This window comes from Pelophylax lessonae, assembly GCF_965119305.1.
Source record: "Pelophylax lessonae genome assembly, chromosome: 8".
NCBI classification, from domain to species: domain Eukaryota; kingdom Metazoa; phylum Chordata; class Amphibia; order Anura; family Ranidae; genus Pelophylax; species Pelophylax lessonae.
In genome coordinates, this window is record NC_138775.1 from 59,175,354 (window position 1) to 59,195,876 (window position 20,523).

The window sequence follows — 20,523 nt, forward strand, 5'->3', positions numbered from 1 at the left end:
TTTTTGGTTAAAATTTTTAAGACTATAGGTGTGCACTTCTTTTCTTATTTTGTAATGATTTGGCAACTTTTTTTCATCTTTGATTGTCATTGTCATCATTAAGAGTATGGGGCAATAAGACTCTGAAGGAAAACTACTATCTTCAAAGTGGAAAAGATAACTCTAAAATCCCATGACACCTTAAAATTTATATTTTAACATTATCCTTCATTCATAGGCAAACGTTTAGATTTTTCTTGTTAGGCTTTCAAATCTACTGCAAAATTGGCCAATGAATGGCCAGCTTAACCACTTGCCGACTGCTCACAGTATATTTACTGCGGCAGTCAGTCCCTCACAGGCAGAGCGACGTAGGTCTACGTCGCTAGCCTGTGAGGCTCTGGGGAGCGAGCGCGCGCCCGCGGAGGTGCGCTCCCGCTCCTGCGCGGTCACGGACCCCCCCGCGCGTGTGACTGGCGGACCCGATGTCCGCCGGTCACTCGGCGATCGTCGGGGGGTCGGGAGAAAGTCAGGCGGCTTGTGTAAACAAGCTGCCTGTCATTCTCCTCAGTGTAAAGACAGTGATCACACGGATCTACTATGTAGATCCGTTGATCAGTGTCCTTACACCTCAAGCCACAGCCAATCACAGTAGAAAGCACCCCCCTAGGGACACACACAGCCCCTCCCTCCCAAATAAAGTTAACCCCTTCACTACCAGTGTATTTTTACAGTAACAGTGCATATATATAGCACTGATTACTGTAGAAATGTCACTGGTAACCCCAAAAGTGTCAAAAATGTCAGTCAAGGGTCCGATCTGTCCGCCCCAATGTCGCAGTACCGCAAAAAAAATCGCAGATCGCCGCCATTACGCGTTAAAAAAAAACAACAAAAATGACAAAAATCTTTCCCTTTGTTCGTAAACGCAATAACTTTTGCGCAAACCAATAAAAATACGCTTTTTGCGATTTTTTTTACCAAACATATGTAGCATAAAACAAATTGGCCGAAAATGTTAAAAAATTTTGATTTTTACATTTTTTTTTTTGGGGAATTTCATATAAAAAAATGTGAAAAATATTGTTATTTTTGCAAAATTTACGCTCTTTTTTTGTTTATAGCGCAAAAAGTAAAAAGCGCACAGGTGATCAAATACCACCAAAAAAAGCTCTGTTTGTGGGAAAAAAAGGACGTCAAATTCGTTTAGGTACAGCGTCGCACGACCGCGCAATTGTCCGTTAAAGTCACGCAGTGCCGAATCGCAAAATACCCCCTGGTCGTTTAGCAGGAAAATCCTCCGGGGCTAAAGTGGTTAAGGGGTACCTTGGTTTTTTGCCTAACTTACATCCCTTTCATTCAGAAATGATGGAAATGAAGTACAATTACATTGCACACCAAACAATTCTTTATTCTTGTGTGCAGTGAATAGTGTTCTTTCCAAATAATCCCCTTAGTTTCACATCAGTCCCAATTCACAAGGTCCTTACCTAACAATGACCTCTGATGTTCTTGGGAGAGCAATCTTTAAACATTTACAAGCAGCTATCAAATACTTTTGGAGATGAATATCTTGATGTACTGTTCTCTGGTAATTGATAAAACTGTTTCCTAGCCCTCAAAGCCCCAGGTACAATGTTCTTTTTGTTCTTTTTTTTTTTAGTGACAAAGTAATTATGATACCATCATTAGTCAAACAGTTCTAAGATGATGGAATGCTGGTATTTAGGGAACCAAACTTTTGTAAAAAAGTTCTGTTGTTCATGGACAGTATAGCCATAAAATAATTCCTATCATGCCTTTTAAGTAAATTTCAAAACTCAACTAATAATCAAAATAGCAAATCATCTAAAGTTTATATGACATGTTTACTGAGCATATAAACAGCCAGCTGAGGTAACCACCCTCCACAACATGATGTCATTGGCTATAGCTATTATTAAGGCAGCATTTATGGACAATTTTTTAGCAACACTTTTAAGTGCAATGGATAGGATATTGTATGCTGCCCTGAAGAAGAAGTGATTTAATCCCTACACGTGTTGGCTTAAGTTGGCCATAGATAGAGTGAACCTCTGCTTGCAGGAAGGAAATTTTGATTCCCCCATCAATACCAACAGTGCTGACAGGGTAATCCCTCCCGCGAAGTCATTGTGTTCTCCTGGCAGTGGGGCGGGTGAAGCTGTCCCTGCTGGGAGAACACAGTGATTATTGCTTACGAATTACAGCTGCTTAAAGCGGAGTTCCACCCTGGGAAAGTTTTTTTTTTATAAAAATACCCCCGGGACAGTCAGGGCTAGTGCATTCCACAATGGCTAGCCTCTGATCTGTCCCGGGTTGCACTTACCTTTTAGAAGAAATACTTACCTTGAAAATGTCTTGTCCAGCGCTGCCATCTAAGGTGTGGGCAGCTTGAAGCCAGCACGATCCTCTTCTGTGTCCTCTTCCGTCTTCTTCGGTCCCACGATGCACTGCACCGGCCCCGCCATCACTTCTGGTGCCGCAGCGTCATCCCTGCACAGCTTCTGGGCATGCCCAGAAGCTGTTTAGCAAGGTATGACGGCGCCTGCACCGGAATTGACGTCGGGGCCGGTGTAGGCGCATTGATTCCTGGGAGTGATGACGTTCAGCTCCCAGGAATCATTGCAAGCCAGGAAGTGACGACTCGTCATGGCCGCCGAGGGGAGGAAGAGGAAGTAAGGTAAGTATATTTTCTTCTAAACAAGGTAAGTAAAAAAAAAAAAAAAAAATTGCAATTGTCCATTTGTTTTTCAGGTGATCCGGAGCAAAAGATGGAGGTAAGTATAATTTTAGGGTGGAACTCCACTTTAAAATAATCGCGTGTAAAATCCAGCAGGCTGGTTGAACCCATGTTGATCGATCCTGCTGAACCAGCCAAGATTCGAACTGTATATGGCCGGCCTAACAAGTAAAAGTGGATCTCATTTATCAAGAAGTATGCTCTTTGTGTAAGGTGCTTCGTGTCAACCACATACCAAGGTTTTTGTAGTGGTATGGCAGATTACTCCTCAGTTTCAGTTTCAAGGACAGTTGTCACCAGAACACTGGTTATTTTGTGCAATGGGGAACACAGTCCAAAAGGTAGAGTTTTCCCCTCACTTTTGGCAGATTTCCCTTTATTTCGTGCTGTATTGCTAGTGCAGAAAGTGATTAGAAATCTCTGCAATGAGGCCACAGAGGTTCCAGCCAATCTCTACTCTATCAAACCCCCAACGTTACCAACACCAAACAAGTTTTGGCTAGAGCAGGGGTCTCCAAACTGTGATCCTCCAGTTGTTTAGGAACTACAATTCCCATCATGCCTAGTCATGTCTGTGAATGTCAGAGTTTTACAATGCCTCATGGGATGTGTAGTTCCACAACAGCTGGAGGGTTGTAGTTTGAAGATCCCTGGGCTAGAGTTATACTTTAACACTGTAGGCTTAAAGTATAACTAAGTGCAAAACTTTTTTTTTTAGTTTTGGATAGAGAGGAGAGGGATTCAAACCTCTGTTCAATATTATTGCTGTCTGTGTCCCCGTTAGGGAGATTCCCCCTCTCTATTTGTCCTGTTTACCAGGACACAATTTCCTGTTTATTATTATTGAAAGTGAAAATAAAAGAAAATCCCACATTTTGGGTTGTCCCCAGAAAAATAATAGAGGGGAAATCTTCCAATGGGGACACTTGTTCTGGTGACCTGGGGGTCCCAAAGGAATTCCCTTACTTTGCAGGGATTTTTTCTCACTTCCTGTTATGGGACAGGAAGTGAAGGGAAATCCCTGCAACGGGACTTAGATGGCGAAAATAAACATTACTGGGGTTACAACCCTCCTTTACTCTATACAAAATGAAAAAATACGTTTTTTCAACAACCCCACCATGGTGTGAAGAATACAACCTCCACCTAAAACTGAAAAAGGTAATCCACCAGATCCTCTGTCCTTAAACATATAAGAGGTCAGTACGTGCTTCTTGAAAGAGAGCTTTTCCAGTACTGGAAAAGTATTGAATCATGCTTTATTGGTTTTTATTTGCCTTCCTGTGGATGAACTGTGGGTGTATGGAAATCTTTGATTTTTTTTTTTTGTCTTTTTTGAGATGGGAAGGGGGGGGGGGGTTGCATTGAACTGGATGGACCTGTGTCTTTTATCAACCACATGAACTATGCAACTATATACAGGTGCATCTCATAAAATTAGAATATCATCAAAAAGTAAATTTATTTCAGTAATTCAATTCAAAAAGTGAAACTCATATTTTATATAGATGTGTTACACACAGAGTGATATATTTCAAGTGTAGTGCGTGATGATTTGGGGAGCCATGTCATCTGCTTGTGTTGGTCTACTGTGTTTTATCAAGGCCAAAGTCAGGGCAGCCCTCTACCAGGAAATTCTAGAGCATTTCATGCTTCCCTCTGCTGACCAACTTTATGGAGATGCTGATTTCATTTTTCAGCAGGACTTGGCACTTGCCCAGACAGCCAAAAGTACCAATACCTAGTTTAATGGTCATGGTATCACTTTGCTTGATTGGCCAGCAAACATGCCTGATCTAAACCCCATAGAGTATCTGCGGGGTATTGTCAAGGGGAAGATGAGAGGATTCTAGGACAATATCCATCCCGGACAATATCCCCCCTGGACAATATCCCCCCTGGACAATATCCCCCGGACAATATCCCCCCTGGACAACATCCCCCCGGACAATATCCTCCCTGGACAATATCCCCCTAGACAATATACCCCCTTTAACCCTAACCCTAACCTTAACCCTAACCCTAACCCTATGTCCAGGGGGATGTTTTCCTGGGGGATATTGTCCTGGGGGATATTGCCCTGGGGATGTTGTCCCGGGGGGATTATGTCCAGGGGGATGTTTTCCGGGGGATAATGTCCGGGGGGATATTGTCCTGATACCGATGAGAGATACCAGACCCAACAATGCAGATGAGCTGAAAGCTGCTAACAAAGAAACCTGGGCTTCCACAACACCTCAGCAGTGCCACAGGCTGATCACCTCCATGCCACGCCAAATTGATGCAGCAATTCATGCAAATGGAGCCCCGACCATGTATTGAGTGCATACTATACTGTACATGGACATACTTTTCAGTAAGCCAACATTTCTGTATTAAAAATACTTTATTTTATTGGTCTTATGTAATATTCTAATTTTCTGAGATACTGAATTCTGGGTTTTCACTAGCTGTAAGCCATAATCATCAAAATGAAAAGAAAGAAATGTTTGAAATATATCACTCTGTGTGTAACACATCTATATAAAATATATGAGTTTCACTTTTTGAATTGAATCACTGAAATAAATTACCTTTTTGATGATATTCTAATCTTATGAGATGCACCTGTACATACTGTGATGACCTGATGTGGTACTGGTACTTATGTGTGTTGTATATCCAGAAGCGGATAGGATCTGGTGAGTTACCTCCCTTCGTTTTGGGTGTAGGTCACATATTGTAAACTTTACGTGGTATTAAAGTTGAAGTACTGCAATCCTGTGCAGTTATACAAACCTTCCAGGAGAAATGTCAGCTGTGAAATTACCTAGGACACATACCTGCATGTGACCAGTCAGCCTTTTAGAGCCAATTAGAAGTCTGTGATGCATACTAGGAATTTTGCCAAAGCAAGGTACTTATCAGCACAGTCATGTGACTGCGTCAATACTCATGGTGTGCTCATAAAATTACGAGAAAAGTTATGTATATCTTTCTCCTTATCTCTGTGTCACATTCATGATTTTTTTTTTTTTTTCAAACCAACAAGCACGTATGTGAGCTCCGTGATCTTCCATGTTTTTTTTTTTTTCTCTCTGCAGAAGGAGGAACCTGCGAAGTCATAGCAGCCCACAGATGCTGTAATAAGAACAGAATCGAAGAAAGGTCTCAAACCGTAAAATGTTCTTGTTTGCCAGGAAAAGTGGCTGGTACAACCAGAAACAGACCCTCCTGTGTTGATGGTAAGTGCCTATGTGCTATATTGTATTAAAAGAAAAATTTCATGCATGTCTTGTGCAAGAAGGCAAAATCTGCCAGGGGAGGACTTTGGTGGGCGCCAGTACTAAGAAGATTAATGGATATGGCTAGTGACCCTGAGTAGAGACATTTCACCATTCAGACAACATTTAGATTGGGTCTAATATTTAATGGTACATGGTGGGCATTACATAGTTACCTGCTCCTTAATCAAACCTTGATAACATTTTCTGACATAGGGAGGTCTTCCAACGCCAACTTCCTTTGCATCTCAGAGATATCATGTGACTGCATGCCAACAACCACAAAAGCAAACTTTTGAAGATGTGTAAAAGGTTTTGCACAAGGAACACCTACCTCTCACTATGCCTACCAGTTAGTGAGGCACTATGGCGCCCTTTGGGGTTGATTTACAAAAGGTAAATGTAAAGGTTTACAAAAGGTAAAGGTTTACTTAGCAAGGGAAGTTGCCCTTTGCAAATTAATTTGCCCCAGAGCTTTGTGAATTAGGTGAAACTCTGTTGCCATCCAATCATGTGCAAAAAAAAAATGCTTTTAATTTTATTTTCCTTGCACGTGATTGGGTATTTATTTGAAATTTTTTTTTTTTTTTTTTATTGGTGCCGAAACCGGGGATCAATTTATTTGAAATTTTATAACATTTACTAAAGTCTGGGATAAATGGCCTTGCAAAGAGAACAGTCTAGTTGCCTTTAGTAAAGTAACCCCATTGTGTCTCCACCATGAAAGAGCTAGCTGGTTGTATTTGGGCTAAAGGTTTCCAGTCCTCCCCTGAATTTGGCAATAAATACTAGGGGTGATTTGATGTCCATATGTGCATAGGACCGTAAGCCATAGAAATCACAAATCATCTTTCTTTAGTTTGACTACAGAAAACACATTTTAGGTTGGTTGCTAGGAATTGTTGCACATGAAACTTCTACCGAATAATTCTAAGTGCTGGTTCACACTAGTGTGATGCCAGACATCGCATGGGATTCGCACCGCATTGCTGTGCATGTGATATCTGTGCAATGTGATTTCAGCCATACAAACTATATGGCTGAAATCAAAACCCATTCGCACCAAAATGGCGCAGGACCCTTTTTTTTTGGTTCGCACTGGAATCAGATCACATGAGTGTTCACACCTATGCGATCTGATTCCTGCACCATTTCACAGTTTGTACTGCAATCTGTAAACCAATCTGAGAGTTTAATTAAGTTTACATTGACACCCCCCGCGATTCGCAGATCTCAGTTTGAACCATTGTGCGATTCTGGAACCGCCACTGGATCGCAGGGTTTCCCTCATTGTACCAGTGGGAACAGGCACTAAAACACACATATGGATGAGTGGAGTGATTTTTAACACTTGGTTCTGCTTGAAAAAATTTTTTTTTATTTATTTAAAAGGTGTTCTTTTCTTTGGGGAAGGAAGATATAATTAGAGATGTTTCTTTTATTTATTGTTTTATTAAGTGTTTTTTTTTTTTGTATTTTTTATGTTATGTATGTACTTGACCATTATCTGTTTACTGTTACTTTACACTTTTTATTTTACTTTTTGTACTGTATATTTTTTTCTGTTAAAAAAGTAAGACTATAAGGTTAATGAGGGGTCATTTTCTGGCAAATGGACAGGCTTTGTATAGTTTAAAGGTGTTGCCTTAGGGCTCCTTCACACTCTTTCAGATCCGCCTGTCCGTTTTTTTGGCGGATCTGAACGGTCACCTCATGCATCCCTATGGGGCATCGGATGTCAGCGGAGACATGTCCGCTCACATCCGATCTGATCCGTCAAATCTGGATGGATGGAAACCCTATTTTCCATCCGTCCAGTGGATCAGATCATATGGGATCGGATGAGAACGGGCCGACGGTCCGTTCCCATCCGATTTCCCCCATAGAGATGTATGGGGAACTGACAGCTGTGTCTCCACACACAGCACAGAGAACAGCTGTCACCGTCCTGCTCAGCGGGGGATCGGCGGATCGATCCCCCGCTGAGAAAAACGGACTCCGTCCGACGGACGGAGTGTGTGAAAGGGGCCTTAACCCTCAGCAGCCATTATAGCTAAGTTCACACTGATACATTTTGCAGTGCATTTTCAGTTTTGCAGAAACGCACTACAGTCCATTTAATGTGATTTCCTATGGGTCACGATCACATCTGTGCATTTTCAACCAGTGCATTTTTTGGAAAGGGACTTTTTTGCCCACACCAGGTTGCCTTTCTGGTTACATAGACTTTAATAGAACCACAGTGGAAATGCATCAAAGATGCATAAAAAATGCAGTGCTTGTATTTTTTTATGTATTTTCTGGCATTGGGTGACAACAACACCTCCAAAAATGAAAAATGCATCAAAGGCGCATTTTAAACACATCAAAAACATGTGTAAAAAAATAAAAAGCAAAATGACCGGGAAAATGCGTCAACTGCAGTCTGCGTAGGTGTGAACCTAGCCTTAAATTGCATTGAACCCTTCAAATCCACCACAAACCACTGCAAGCACCATAATTTTTATGGTTTTAGATGCATTGGAATTTATATAATATAATTTATATAATAAGTTAATGTCTGATTTCTTCCGAAAGCTTTAAGGCCTCGTTCTCATTTTGCATTCCTGCTCGCTTTTTTTGTGCGATTTACACGTGTTTCCACAAGTCGTGCATAAGGCAACCAATTCACTTGCACGGGTTACCCTATGCGCATTTGTCAAATTTTGGCGCTGAGCCAGGTGTGTTTTTTAACGTACGTTTTGTTGCATGCCAAAATTGTACTGCGTTTGGGGTGCTTTTAAGAATGAATGGCACCCAAATGCGGCATTGCACACTTTGCTGTAGTTTTAGCACGATTTGGAAACTTGCTGATTCTGCCCTTGATTTCAAATCACTCAGATGCGAATGGGGACTAAAAGAATGGTTTAGCTTCCATTTTACTTCTGCTTCCCCCCTCCTCTGACATCGACACTTCATGTATGATAGACACCGGCGCTGCTATCATGTCTATGCTTGACTAGTCCCGAAATGCTAGGTCGCGGGAAAAGTACAGGATTACTTCAATCCAAGTATGGCTCTGCATACATAAACTTTAAAGCATCTCTTTTTTCTTTTTTTTATTCCAGATAAAAAGCCAGTGCTGCGAATTATGTAAATAAGTAAAAAAAAAAAAAGTCCTTCTAGTAAATTCAGGACACAAGGTTAGAGCTCTTGCAGAGTAACTGCTGAAATAAGCCTCTGGATATGTTTCTAAGGAAGGAGATAATAAGGCAGAGTGTGGAATGGATGTGCTAAAACTTTTTAGTGTCCAGCTTCTTTGATTTCTATGTAACTTAATGTAGGTAAAATCCTCTTCTTTCATCTACATCAGTGGTGGTCAACTCATTTAATATAGAGGGCCGTAAGTGCAGCCCCTCACATCACCATAGGACCACACATAATATTTTGTGAATTTACTACTACAAAAAGCTGTCAGAGACTGGAGACAGGCAACAGAAGATAGTCATGGTACAAGAGATAATCTGAGATTGCAGACATTATACAAGATATGGTCAGAGACTGAAAACAAGCTACAAGGGGTGAGTAGAGACTGCATAGTCTCTAGTCTGGGATGGCCAGAGGCTAAAAACATGCTATAGGCCAGTGGTCTCCAAATGGTGGCCCGGGGGCCAGATGTGGCCCTTTGCTTGCTTTTATCTGGCCCTAGGGGCATTATTCCACCAACTGACACCAGTGATGGGGCATCATCCCCCCCCTACTGGGATATGAGAAGGCGGATGCACTTACACACCTGTATTCATTCCCATAATGACACCATCATTGGGGCACTATGCCTCTCATTAACCTTCTTAGCGGTATTCCTGAGCGTGGCTCGGGGTTAAATTTCAGAGCCAAAAGCGGTAACCCCGAGCCACACTCGGGGTACCACCAGAAGCATCGCTGGATCCTGTAAGCAGGGTTACTTACCTTGTCACCGAGATCCAGCGATGTGTCGCGGCAGTGTCTAGCGGCGGTTCTTCCTCCCGATCCTCTCCGTGCCCCGTCTTCCGTTTCCTGCGACGTGACGTTCGCAGGGGGGTGGAACCGGCGGAAAATTCAAATGTAAAACACACCAAACACACTGATACAGTTCAAAATAAAAAAAAAATCACATTAGTTTGCCCCCCAGTGCCCTTTCCTGCAGTTTTACTGTACTTTTTATGTTTATATATATATATATATATACGTATACATATAAATATATAATAAATGTATACAGTTGGTTTGGGCTGCTCATTCACAAGAATTACATGCAAAATAATGGTACCGCTTTCAGCACCTAAAATCCGAAAGAATCATACCGCCAGGGAGGTTAAAACCAATGATGAGGTACTTTCGGCATTTTCTACTACCAATGGCCACAGTCTGGCCCCCCTAAAGCCTGAAGGACAGTAAACCAGCCCCTTTCTTAAAAAGTTTGGAGACCCCTGTTATAGGCATAGGTGTGCGCAAAGGGTGTGCCAGATGTGCTTGGGCATATCCTAATCACCCCTTCTGGCACAAATTCCACTTATTACACCATCCACTGCTCTAATGACACCAACGTCTGCCCTATTGACACATCCACCTCTTGACACAATCCACTGCTCCACTGACACTGTCCACACACTGTGCACTGCCCACTGCTCTACTGACACCAACCTCTGCTCTATTGACACGTCTACTGCTCTACTGACTGACACCATCCACTGTCCTACTGACAGCATCCACTGCTCTACTGACTGACACAATCTACTGTCCTACTGACAGCATCCACTGCTCTACTGACTGACACCATCCACTGTCCTACTGACAGCATCCACTGCTCTACTGACTGACACAATCTACTGTCCTACTGACAGCATCCACTGCTCTACTGGCTGACACCATCCACATAGGTGCCAACATTTGAAAAACATTTCCAGGGACACTTTGCAGCACAGTTATCAGTTACTTACCACACCCACTACCCTGAAGCTCCGCCCACTCCACATAATTAATCTCTGCCTACTTATCATTAGATTATAGGGGCTTACTCAATAATGAGAGAATTACAGGAAATTGAAAAGGGCAGTTCAAACTTAAGATCAAAGTAGCAGAGTAAATTATCTGGGACGCGGGGTCCTATTTGCCGGGACTGGAAAAATGGGACAGTTGGCAGCTATGCATCCACTGTCCTACTGACAGCATCCACTGCTCTACTGACTGACACCATCCACTGTCCTACTGACAGCATCCACTGCTCTACTGACTGACACCATCCACTGTCCTACTGACAGCATCCCCTGCTCTACTGACTGACACCATCCACTGTCCTACCAACACTGCCAACTGCTGTACGGACATTGCCCATGTTTTAATACATTTTAAAATGTTTCTTTACATTTATTGATAATAGTGTGTGTGTGTATATATATATATATATATATATATATATATATTTGGATATACTGTATACACACACACACACGCATGTGTGTTTGAGCTTTGAGGTGCACACATTAATGCAATAGCCTGCGCACACCTATGGCTTTAGAAGTTGTTGAAGCACATGGACATGCTTCAGGAAACATGTTACATAAGACTGCTGGAGTCATCCTGCCACCACAGTCCCTTGACAAATCAATGCTTCCACCTTTGTGCTCCCTACCACCCAGTGTTGGGGGTAACTAGTTACAAAGTAACTGATTACAGTAACTACATTACTTTTTTTGGTAACAAAGTAATGTAACTAGTTACAATACTAATATTGGTAACTACACTACTTTACTAGGCTATAGGAGGTAACTACACTACTTTACTAAGCTATAGGAACGCGCTTTCCTGCGTTACCCAAGCCGTGCGATACAATCGTTATTTCGAAGAATAGAGAGGGATGAAGTTTATGACTTTTTGTTGCACTTTATGTTTTATTCTGTTTTTTCAGGTTTTGTTCTCATGTTTCCCAAAGCCTGTGTTTATACAATAAACTCTATGCAGAAAGAGTGTCATGTATCTTCTTCTACACGGTCAATTAAGAAAGAGGGATGTAAAATAATAATGTAAACTAGTAAAGTAATCTCGTTACAATTTACAGAAGTAACTAGTAACTAGTAACTAGTTACATTTTTTGAGTAACTACCCCAACACTGCTACCACCCCCTTTGAACTTTTGTGTGCTATATTTGATATTTCCTCTCAGCAAGATCTAAAGTTGGAGTTGGGCTTTAAACCTTGTTGTGTTATATTCATTTGTCACTGTTGCCCAAGGAAGGGGTTTTCTGTGTCCCCAAAACATGGTAGCGAATACATGTTTAATCTTCATTTTGCTAGAATGATGTGCCGTTAATAATCCTTCGATTTATGGTTTCATCTTCCAACCCCCACTTCTGTAGGGGTGTAAAGATAGAAAGATACAACTACGGTGTGTGGCAGGGGCATCTGACACTGCTGAGGTCATACAGAGGCTGCTGTGCTGGAACAAAGGAAAATAGTGTAAAACTGGATTTCATTGAAGCGAAAGCAAACATAAGAAGAAGGCGCAACTCTTTATTAATTTTTTAAAATAAAATGATGTTCAAAAAAGAAGAAATAACACAGACGTTACAAAGAACAAATCACCACCAGATGCTTAACCATCGGGTAGAGTGCAGCCGACACATTTTGAGGGACATGCCCTCTTCCTCAGAGATCTTGTTTTGTGAGAAAATGGTTTTATTTTCAAAAATTTATTGAATAGTTATACAGTAATGCATTAGGCTGGGACGCTGTAACGGACCGTTTCAGCAGACAAGGGGTTAAAATCCGTTTAGGCGATATGCCCCTTTCTGAGAGACAGGCACAGCTACTTGCAGGACACCAAACTCCTGAACTGGATACAAAATAGCACTCCAACCTGGAACCTCACGAATAGCTGCTAGCAGACGAACAGGAAAAGCATACATCAGCTTACACTCCTAGCAATCAGTCTCCAACAGCATACAGTGAATCCCCCCAAGAACGAGACAAGGCTCCGTGTGAGGCTCAAGCAGTGGACTGACTTAGAACTGTTTATTAAATCCACACAAACACATTATATACACTATCAGGTAATGTGAGTCTCATTGCATTAGCATATGCAGATAGATTTGTAAACAGGCACAAAATAACACTAAACTAATTATCTAGCCACCTGGCCAGAACAATGCAAGGTCATTAGCATGTAAGAATGGAACAGGAATACTTAGCACACCTGACAATAGGTGAATGCAAAGCCACGCCAGACCAAAAGCAACATTTTCATAACTTCTAAAATATGCATCACATTCAAATAAAACTTACATTTTCAGAATCAGCATACTTCAAATGCAAACATAACCAAAAATCATAGAAATCCCTCCAGGGGTTAAAAAGTTAGACGGAAGTCCTTTTCTGACCGACCGCAGGCACGTTTTCATGCCCAAATACAGTCTTAAAGGGGTAAAAGCCCCTAGGTCCATAGTCATATTGCAGGATGCAAGCAACCAGGCTTCTCCAATGCCCAGTGGCGAGATTGGTCTCGTCACAGACGCCCTCTTCTTATGTTTGCTTTTAGTCCTGGATTGAATTGAAGAGGGCAGCAAGGCTCCAGTGCACTCATTGGTGGTCTAGTTGGCTAAAACCTACAGTGGTCCATTTGGGTTGTCTAAAGCTGAAGACATGTCCATGTGGGTCCAATGAAGATTGGACTGCGAAGATGATTGTCCACCCTGTAGAGCGGACTTTTTTGTATATTTTTTTGGATTTCCTTGAAACCTGACAGGGTTGCCTTTAAGTTACAGTAATATTTGCTGCTCCGTTAAACCATTTTTTGTTATCTTTGTCCATAAATAACAAAACCTATAGCGTTTCCCTATTCTATATATTATCTATGTCATTGCTGCTATAGCATGTTGAATCAATTAAATAACTATTTTGAGCAGCTGTTACAAAAATATAGAATGTTTCCTATATGATGTCAGTTGTAGCTGTCTGCTTGTCAGCTGATTTTTCTAGATTTGTCATATTAAAACAATTTAAATCAGAATTCTGGAATCATCTGTCATAAATCGATGTAAAGAAGCACACTGCAATAACTGATTAAAGTGTATCACTGTGCTGTAGACAATATACATGTGGAATGGGCAGGTTTGGTATACATAATGACTGAGTATTTCTTGAAAGATTCAGAGACTGAGGACTAATTGATGATATCCAACTGACAAAAATGGTCCACATTAAAAAAAAAATGCATTCAATTTCAGGCTTAAAATGTTACTGTATAATGATAAAATGTTATATAAGGGCCACATGGGGAAATGCTTGCTTTGGCTGCATGCTTTGCGGCCCATTGAAACTTCCCTCTGCTGGCTCTGTAATGTACACAGTGCTGCAACCTATACAGAAGAAGGGAAACATTTATTTTCTGAACAATGAGCACTTTTGATGCTTAGAAGATCTTCTAGTTGACCCCTGAATGGCCTAATTATTGCAATAGACCTATGTGGTGAGAGAACAGTAGGGTGCTTGTGTTAGTGAACATTTCTGCAGAATGAAGATACAGCCTATAAAAATGTTTGGCATATTATTAGGGACAAGCAAAACTTACCGTTTTCCCCTTGCCAACATTTTTGAGAGATTTCATGCAGGAAGGAGAAATTAAAGTGGTTATAAAGGCAGAAGGTATTTCATCCTAATGCATTACATACATTAAGATAAAAAAAGGAGTTGTAAAGGCAGAAGTTTTTTTATCTTAATGCATGCTATGGTTTGCAATAGAAAGTCTTCTGTGTGCAGCAGCCCCCCTCAGCCCTCAGCCCTAAAACTTACCTGAGCCCCATCTCCATCCAGCGATGTTGCACTAGAGCCACGAAATGCGGGGACTCTCCCTCCTGGTTGGCTAAGACACAGCGGGGGGCACATTGGCTCTCACTGCTGTCAATCATAGTCATTGAGCCATGAGGAGAGAGGGGGCGGGGCCGAGCCACGGCTCCATGTCTAAATAGACACACAGAGCAGCAGCTCAGCTAGGGTGCCCCAATAGCAAGCTGCTTGCTGTGGGGGCACTCTGCAGGAGGGAGGGGCCAGGAACGCTGGCGAGGGACTCTAAAGGAGGAGGATCTGGGCTGCTCTGTGCAAAACCACTACACAGAACAGGTAAGTATAACATGTTTCTTATTTTTAAACAAAAAAAAACACAAGACTTTAATATCACTTTAAAGTGTTACTAAACCCAGGAGCCTACATTCACTATATCTGGTCTCCCACAGTACACAGAACATGGAAATGCAATTATTTTAGTAAATATAAACTGCTAAATACCTTTTCTCATCAGCAGTATATAGCAGTCTTATGATTTCTATCAGTGTCTGTTTAAAGCTTGTGGGAGGAGTTTTCATTATACTCTGACTGTGCTATGAGGCTGAAGGACCCCTGACCCTCTGTATGGACAGTGCTGATTGTCCCTGTGCCAATCACATGCACTTTCTAGCAATATTGAGCATGTGCAAATTGCCCCAAAGGCTCTGTTCTATCAAGAGATGGATTGGGGACAGTGGAAGAAGAGGAGGATTAGAGAAATCAGGATCAAACAGCCTTTTTATACAATGCAATGGATTAACCCCTTAGGTTCCACAGTGGGTATAGCAAGCATGCTTTACTGTATATACAGACTGATTTTACTGTTGTAGGTTTAGTAACACTTTAAGATTTTTTTTTTTATTAAAGCTGTATATAAAGATTGACCAAGGCTGTGGCAAGGACATGTTTTACCAAAAAGTTTTGGTACCAAAAGTGCCCCTTTTTCCAACCTTGAAAACTGGGACAGTATGGATACGTGTTAAATATACAATATATCTTATATTTTTAAATGGCATTTGTCACCATGTCCTACATATACTACTTTTCACCTTATGGTTATATGACCTTCAAGGTTTTTTTGAGGTTTAGGGTTCAAGGTTAGGTAAAAAGTTAGTATCAGGCGGCATTCACCTCTACACATTTTTAGTGTGTTGAATTGTACATGTGTTACCATTAAACTCACATGTAACGTGTGGTAAAACTTGCAGAGGATGAGGGTTGGAGGTGAAGTTAAAGTGTGTTATTATGGTTAGTCTAATTGCTTAGAAAAACGTTTTTGGGACAAAGAATCATATGCACTATAAGCAGAATGCTGAATATAAATGAGCAACAAAAACCCACTTCTGTCATCTATTGGGTACAACACTACACATTTACCCCTTCTTTAGGTTAGAAAACAACTTTTCCAGTTTTCAGGAGGTGAAAGCACTATGGCCCCTTTCACACAGGCGATACAATCGGGTCCGTCTGTCAGTTTTTTAGACAGACCTAATTGGACCCTCCACATGTGGCAGCTGTATTAGTTTATTTAGTAATCATTTCAGGTTAGGCATTTTCAGCAAGTAAAATGGTATGGAGTAACAGGATGGATTTTAATGGCACATTTTCAGCAAGTACATGTAGGCAGGTGCAGTCTATATTCCCCGCTGTAGGTGGCGCTCAAACAAAGCGGCAATGCAGAAGGGGTAGGCAGCTGTGAGGAACTTGGTTCCTCTATAACTTCCTGCAGTCACAGGAACACAGCTGCCAGATTGGGTGATGGCACCCTACGTGACTTTGGTGGCCATCTTGGGTCAGGCAGAGTGGCTAATGTAGGGACAGGTTACCCATCTGGCAGGGACAGTGCTTAGAGATAGGGAAAGGTTTCTGAGGATGAGGGACAGTGCAAGGACTATGCAAGGACTATGTCTACCTTGCTTCAGGAAGACTCCCCTTTTGGTGTGGACCGGCCCTGCCACATTCTGCTCCTCATTGCAGATGCTGTTGGTGTCTTTCAAGTCTACAAACCACTTTTACAGTTCGTAATTAGCTCCGGATGGTCATGCCTAGATCCTATCTGTCGAGCCTAGTTGTACTGTTTTGATTCTTTCTACAGTATATTGCACTTGCCCATCTTGGACTTGTGTTTACTGCCACACCACACTACACCTTGCTCACATACAGAAAATACCAGTTGATCCTGCCAGAATAGCAGTGTCCTTGTCACTACCTGTGAGATGAATTTCAAGCAACAGTGTTATCTTCTTCCTAATCCCTAACTCCTAATCCCCTCTCTTATTTAGTGAAGATGAAGAGAGGAATATAATGTTATATATAATATAATGTATAATATTTGAAGTTCAGCCTTGATGATAACCATGTCTTGATGATAACCATGTCTCCTTTCAAAGACTCAGTGGAGAAGTGAGGATGGCCATCCCAGGCAGGAAGTGTGATATTTGTAGGATTACTAGGTGAAAATAAAATAAAATACAATGTCAGCTACCTCATCTATGGCCTGACTGAGTGTAATATTATTTTTTTGTTTTGGGGTTTAGATATGCTTTAAAGTGAAACTTTGAGGATAGATATGGGGGTATTACCACTGCTGACTTGCTTTTAAGGTATAGGCTCTAGAGCTGCCATTTTAATATTGTCTTTACCAGGGCTTTTTTTTCAGCGGGAACGTGGGGGAAAACATTTCCGGCACTTCCAGGACTGACTGTATGTAATGGCAAAGGGTGCTGGGGTGTGCTGCAAGGTCTATTGATACACACTGCTGGGGGATCTAGTCTAACTGGAGGGGGATATATTTTTGCGGGGGGGGGGTCTGTTGTTACTGATGTCTATTGTTGCTGGTGGGGGATCTAGTGTTGCTGTGGGTCTTATGTTGCTGGGGGGTCAGTTGTTGCTCGGAGAGATCTACTGTTAATGGGAGGGGCCTATTGATGCTGGCTGTAGGGAGATCTGTTGTTCTTTCTGCTGGGAGTCTATTTTTGCTGAGGGGGAAATTTTGTTGCGGGTGGTCCATTGTTGCTGTGGGAATCTATTGTTGCTGACTGCAGGGGATCTATTCTACTGCTTTTCTTGTTATCATTCCCAAATTCCATAGAAATGACTTAACACCACAAAATGATACTTTGTTCTGCATTGTCTTAAAGGGCAGTATTGGGAGGTGGGTAAGGGATGGAACCAAGGAACGGTCCTCAGAGGTGGGTAGGGGGCGGAGACAAGTGATACCTCTGGAGGGAGGTCCTGCACCTATTCTCTATGAAAATAGCCCTGGTCTTTACAAGAACAAACAAGTAGTAGGTCTTTACTAGTTGCATGCTTGCTCTAGGTCAGTGACTCATTACCAGATAGTAAACCCACAATAAGAATGAGAGACTTGCAACTTTGACTTTTTGTGGCAGGTCAAAACTGGCAGTTGTAATGTTGGTAACCTCCATTCATTATAAGTGTGTATTTTTACTTCTTTACCTAATATAAATAGCAGTGTAGGTCAAAATACCTCTCCAGACCCACATGTTATATGTCAGCATTTTTTATTAATATTTTTTAAAGATGCCCTCAATATATGAAACTAAAAGGACTTTTTGCCACAAAGTCAATAGCTTGATATGATATTTATTTCTCATAGAGTTCCAGAGGAAAAAAAAAAGCTAAAAAAAGATGTGCAATCAATTTTCATTTCTTAGGGTAGAAAAATAATGTTCTATTAAAACCAAGGAGTCAGCTTCTTATCCTTCTAGCAGTTCCTCTGCCTAGATAAAAAGAGATTTCAGATTTCTTAGTTATTAATGTCCTGTCCATATGAACAATGTGCACCATTTCACACTGCTGGCAAAATCTATGACCGCGTTGTCTCATAATGACGCTGCAAAGCAGGCTCAGAGATTTAAGCACGGTGCTCTTAAATAGCTACGAAAGGATATAAGGTGTGTTACCGCCAGCTGTCATCTGTCACATCTTGTCTTTTATCACAGTGCAGAAAGGTATTATTGGCCACAGAGCATAGGATTCTATGGAGTACCTATGAGCATATGGATCCATGTAAATTGGCTGCCAGGTGGTAAGGCTGGTGCTTCCATATACAGTATCTGCCGTTTTACCTAAATTATGGGCAGAATATTGAAGCACTCAAAAAAGTTGGAGTGCCTTCATTATAGAAACAGTTAAGAGATCTCTCACGGTTGTGATACGGATTTTTCCTTCCTGTTCCCTTTGACTCCCTATTGACCTAAAAGCATGATTGGAAGATTTATGGTACAGTAGGGTGACGAGGGGTATAGGAAGGGGCAGGCCAAATAAAAGACCATAAGATATCTTGTCACTGTTTCCATACCAAGCATGAATGAAGATGCCTGGAGGAACATAGCTCCATATGCCCACAGGCTGGATTTAGGTGCACCCGTCACTTTAAACTGATATGTTACAAATAAAGTTGGTCGTGGGGATCAGTACTACTCCTTTTTTTCTTTCTTTCCATCTTGTACTGTAAGAACTACCCATTTTTTTTTCTTTCTTTCTATTTTGTACTTCCCATGAGCTTAGGCAGAGTAGGCGGACATTTGTGCAGAGAAGACCCAAAACCCCCGAGGACAAGATGACTGTAGATATCTGCAAAGAAGTCACTAAAACAGTAAAGTCTGCATTTACATATTAATTTCAATGCTCAAGCTACTCAATGGGAGAGAGCAAAATCAAGGAAGGACATCTAATATGTCCAATGGACAGTTTCCCTAAAGAACAGACAGCCAAACTTGTATGGAAGCACCAGATTTGTCCAGCCATGTTTATGGGCTAGTTATAGAGTTTTGAAACAGTGATGTAAGCCCAGCATGCAGAAGGCCTGCCTTTGCTACTTTGGCAACCCTATGAGTCTTGCCTGTGGGAAACTATAGATACCCGTGCAGATGCTTCATATAAAAGTGAAAACCAAACTGTTTACCTATGGCGAATCAGGAAAAAGATGCATGACTGTATAAAAAAAAGATGCATGACTGTGATCACTTAGTAGTACACATTCCCTAATGGACTGTTTACAAGGGAAGAAAATGCTTGTCAATCAGAAGCACAGACCCCAAAAATGCTACATTATTAGTAGAATGGGAAAATGTTAGATACTGATAAATGTAATGCCCCGTACACACGTGCAGATTATCTGAAGACTTTTGTCTGCAGACTTACCAAAACCATATAATATGAGGTCAAACCTAAACACTTTCAATTTGTATGCAATCCGGCAGGCCCTTGCACTACATAGAAAAGGTAAATCTGAAGACAAAAGTCTTCAGATAATCTGCACGTGTGTACGGGGCATAAGATTCTAATAAATTTTGTATTGCTGTCTGTGCCTTCTTGTCCTAGTGACACCCATTTTCACATTTTACCACATTTTAGCCATTTACCACATTTCTTGCACAAGCGTCATAAGGACAAGAAGTTGGGTAAATCTCCACAGTGGGTCACAGACACCTCTCTGCTTCCTGCCATTTTGTTCTGCGTAAAAATGAAAATCTTTAATTCTTAGGTGATCACATTTATCAACAGCAGTAATAATGAGCTACTAATGATGGCACCTTTTTAGGAATAATTCACCCTTTTTTCAAAATTGCTGATGATGGGCATACAGTAAAACCCAGAAATGCGTTTTCATTCCTTTTCTTTCCTGTATAAGGCTTTGCCCTTCTGTATTTGCATAGA

General features: G+C 41.4%; 1 protein-coding gene across 3 annotated transcripts in view; it reads left to right on the forward strand.

The window, feature by feature from the left end:
- The window catches only part of TAFA1 (TAFA chemokine like family member 1), a 678,093-nt gene that overhangs the window by 520,535 nt on the left and 137,035 nt on the right, over window positions 1-20,523 (forward strand). For all 3 annotated transcript variants that reach the window (XR_014225583.1, XM_082265573.1, XM_082265572.1), the window contains exon 4: window positions 5,824-5,964. Coding sequence is in view for 2 of the 3 variants with exons in the window: in XM_082265573.1 (XP_082121699.1) it covers window positions 5,824-5,964 (141 nt within the window). In the remaining variant the exon portion in view is untranslated. The remainder of the gene's footprint in view (window positions 1-5,823; window positions 5,965-20,523) is intronic.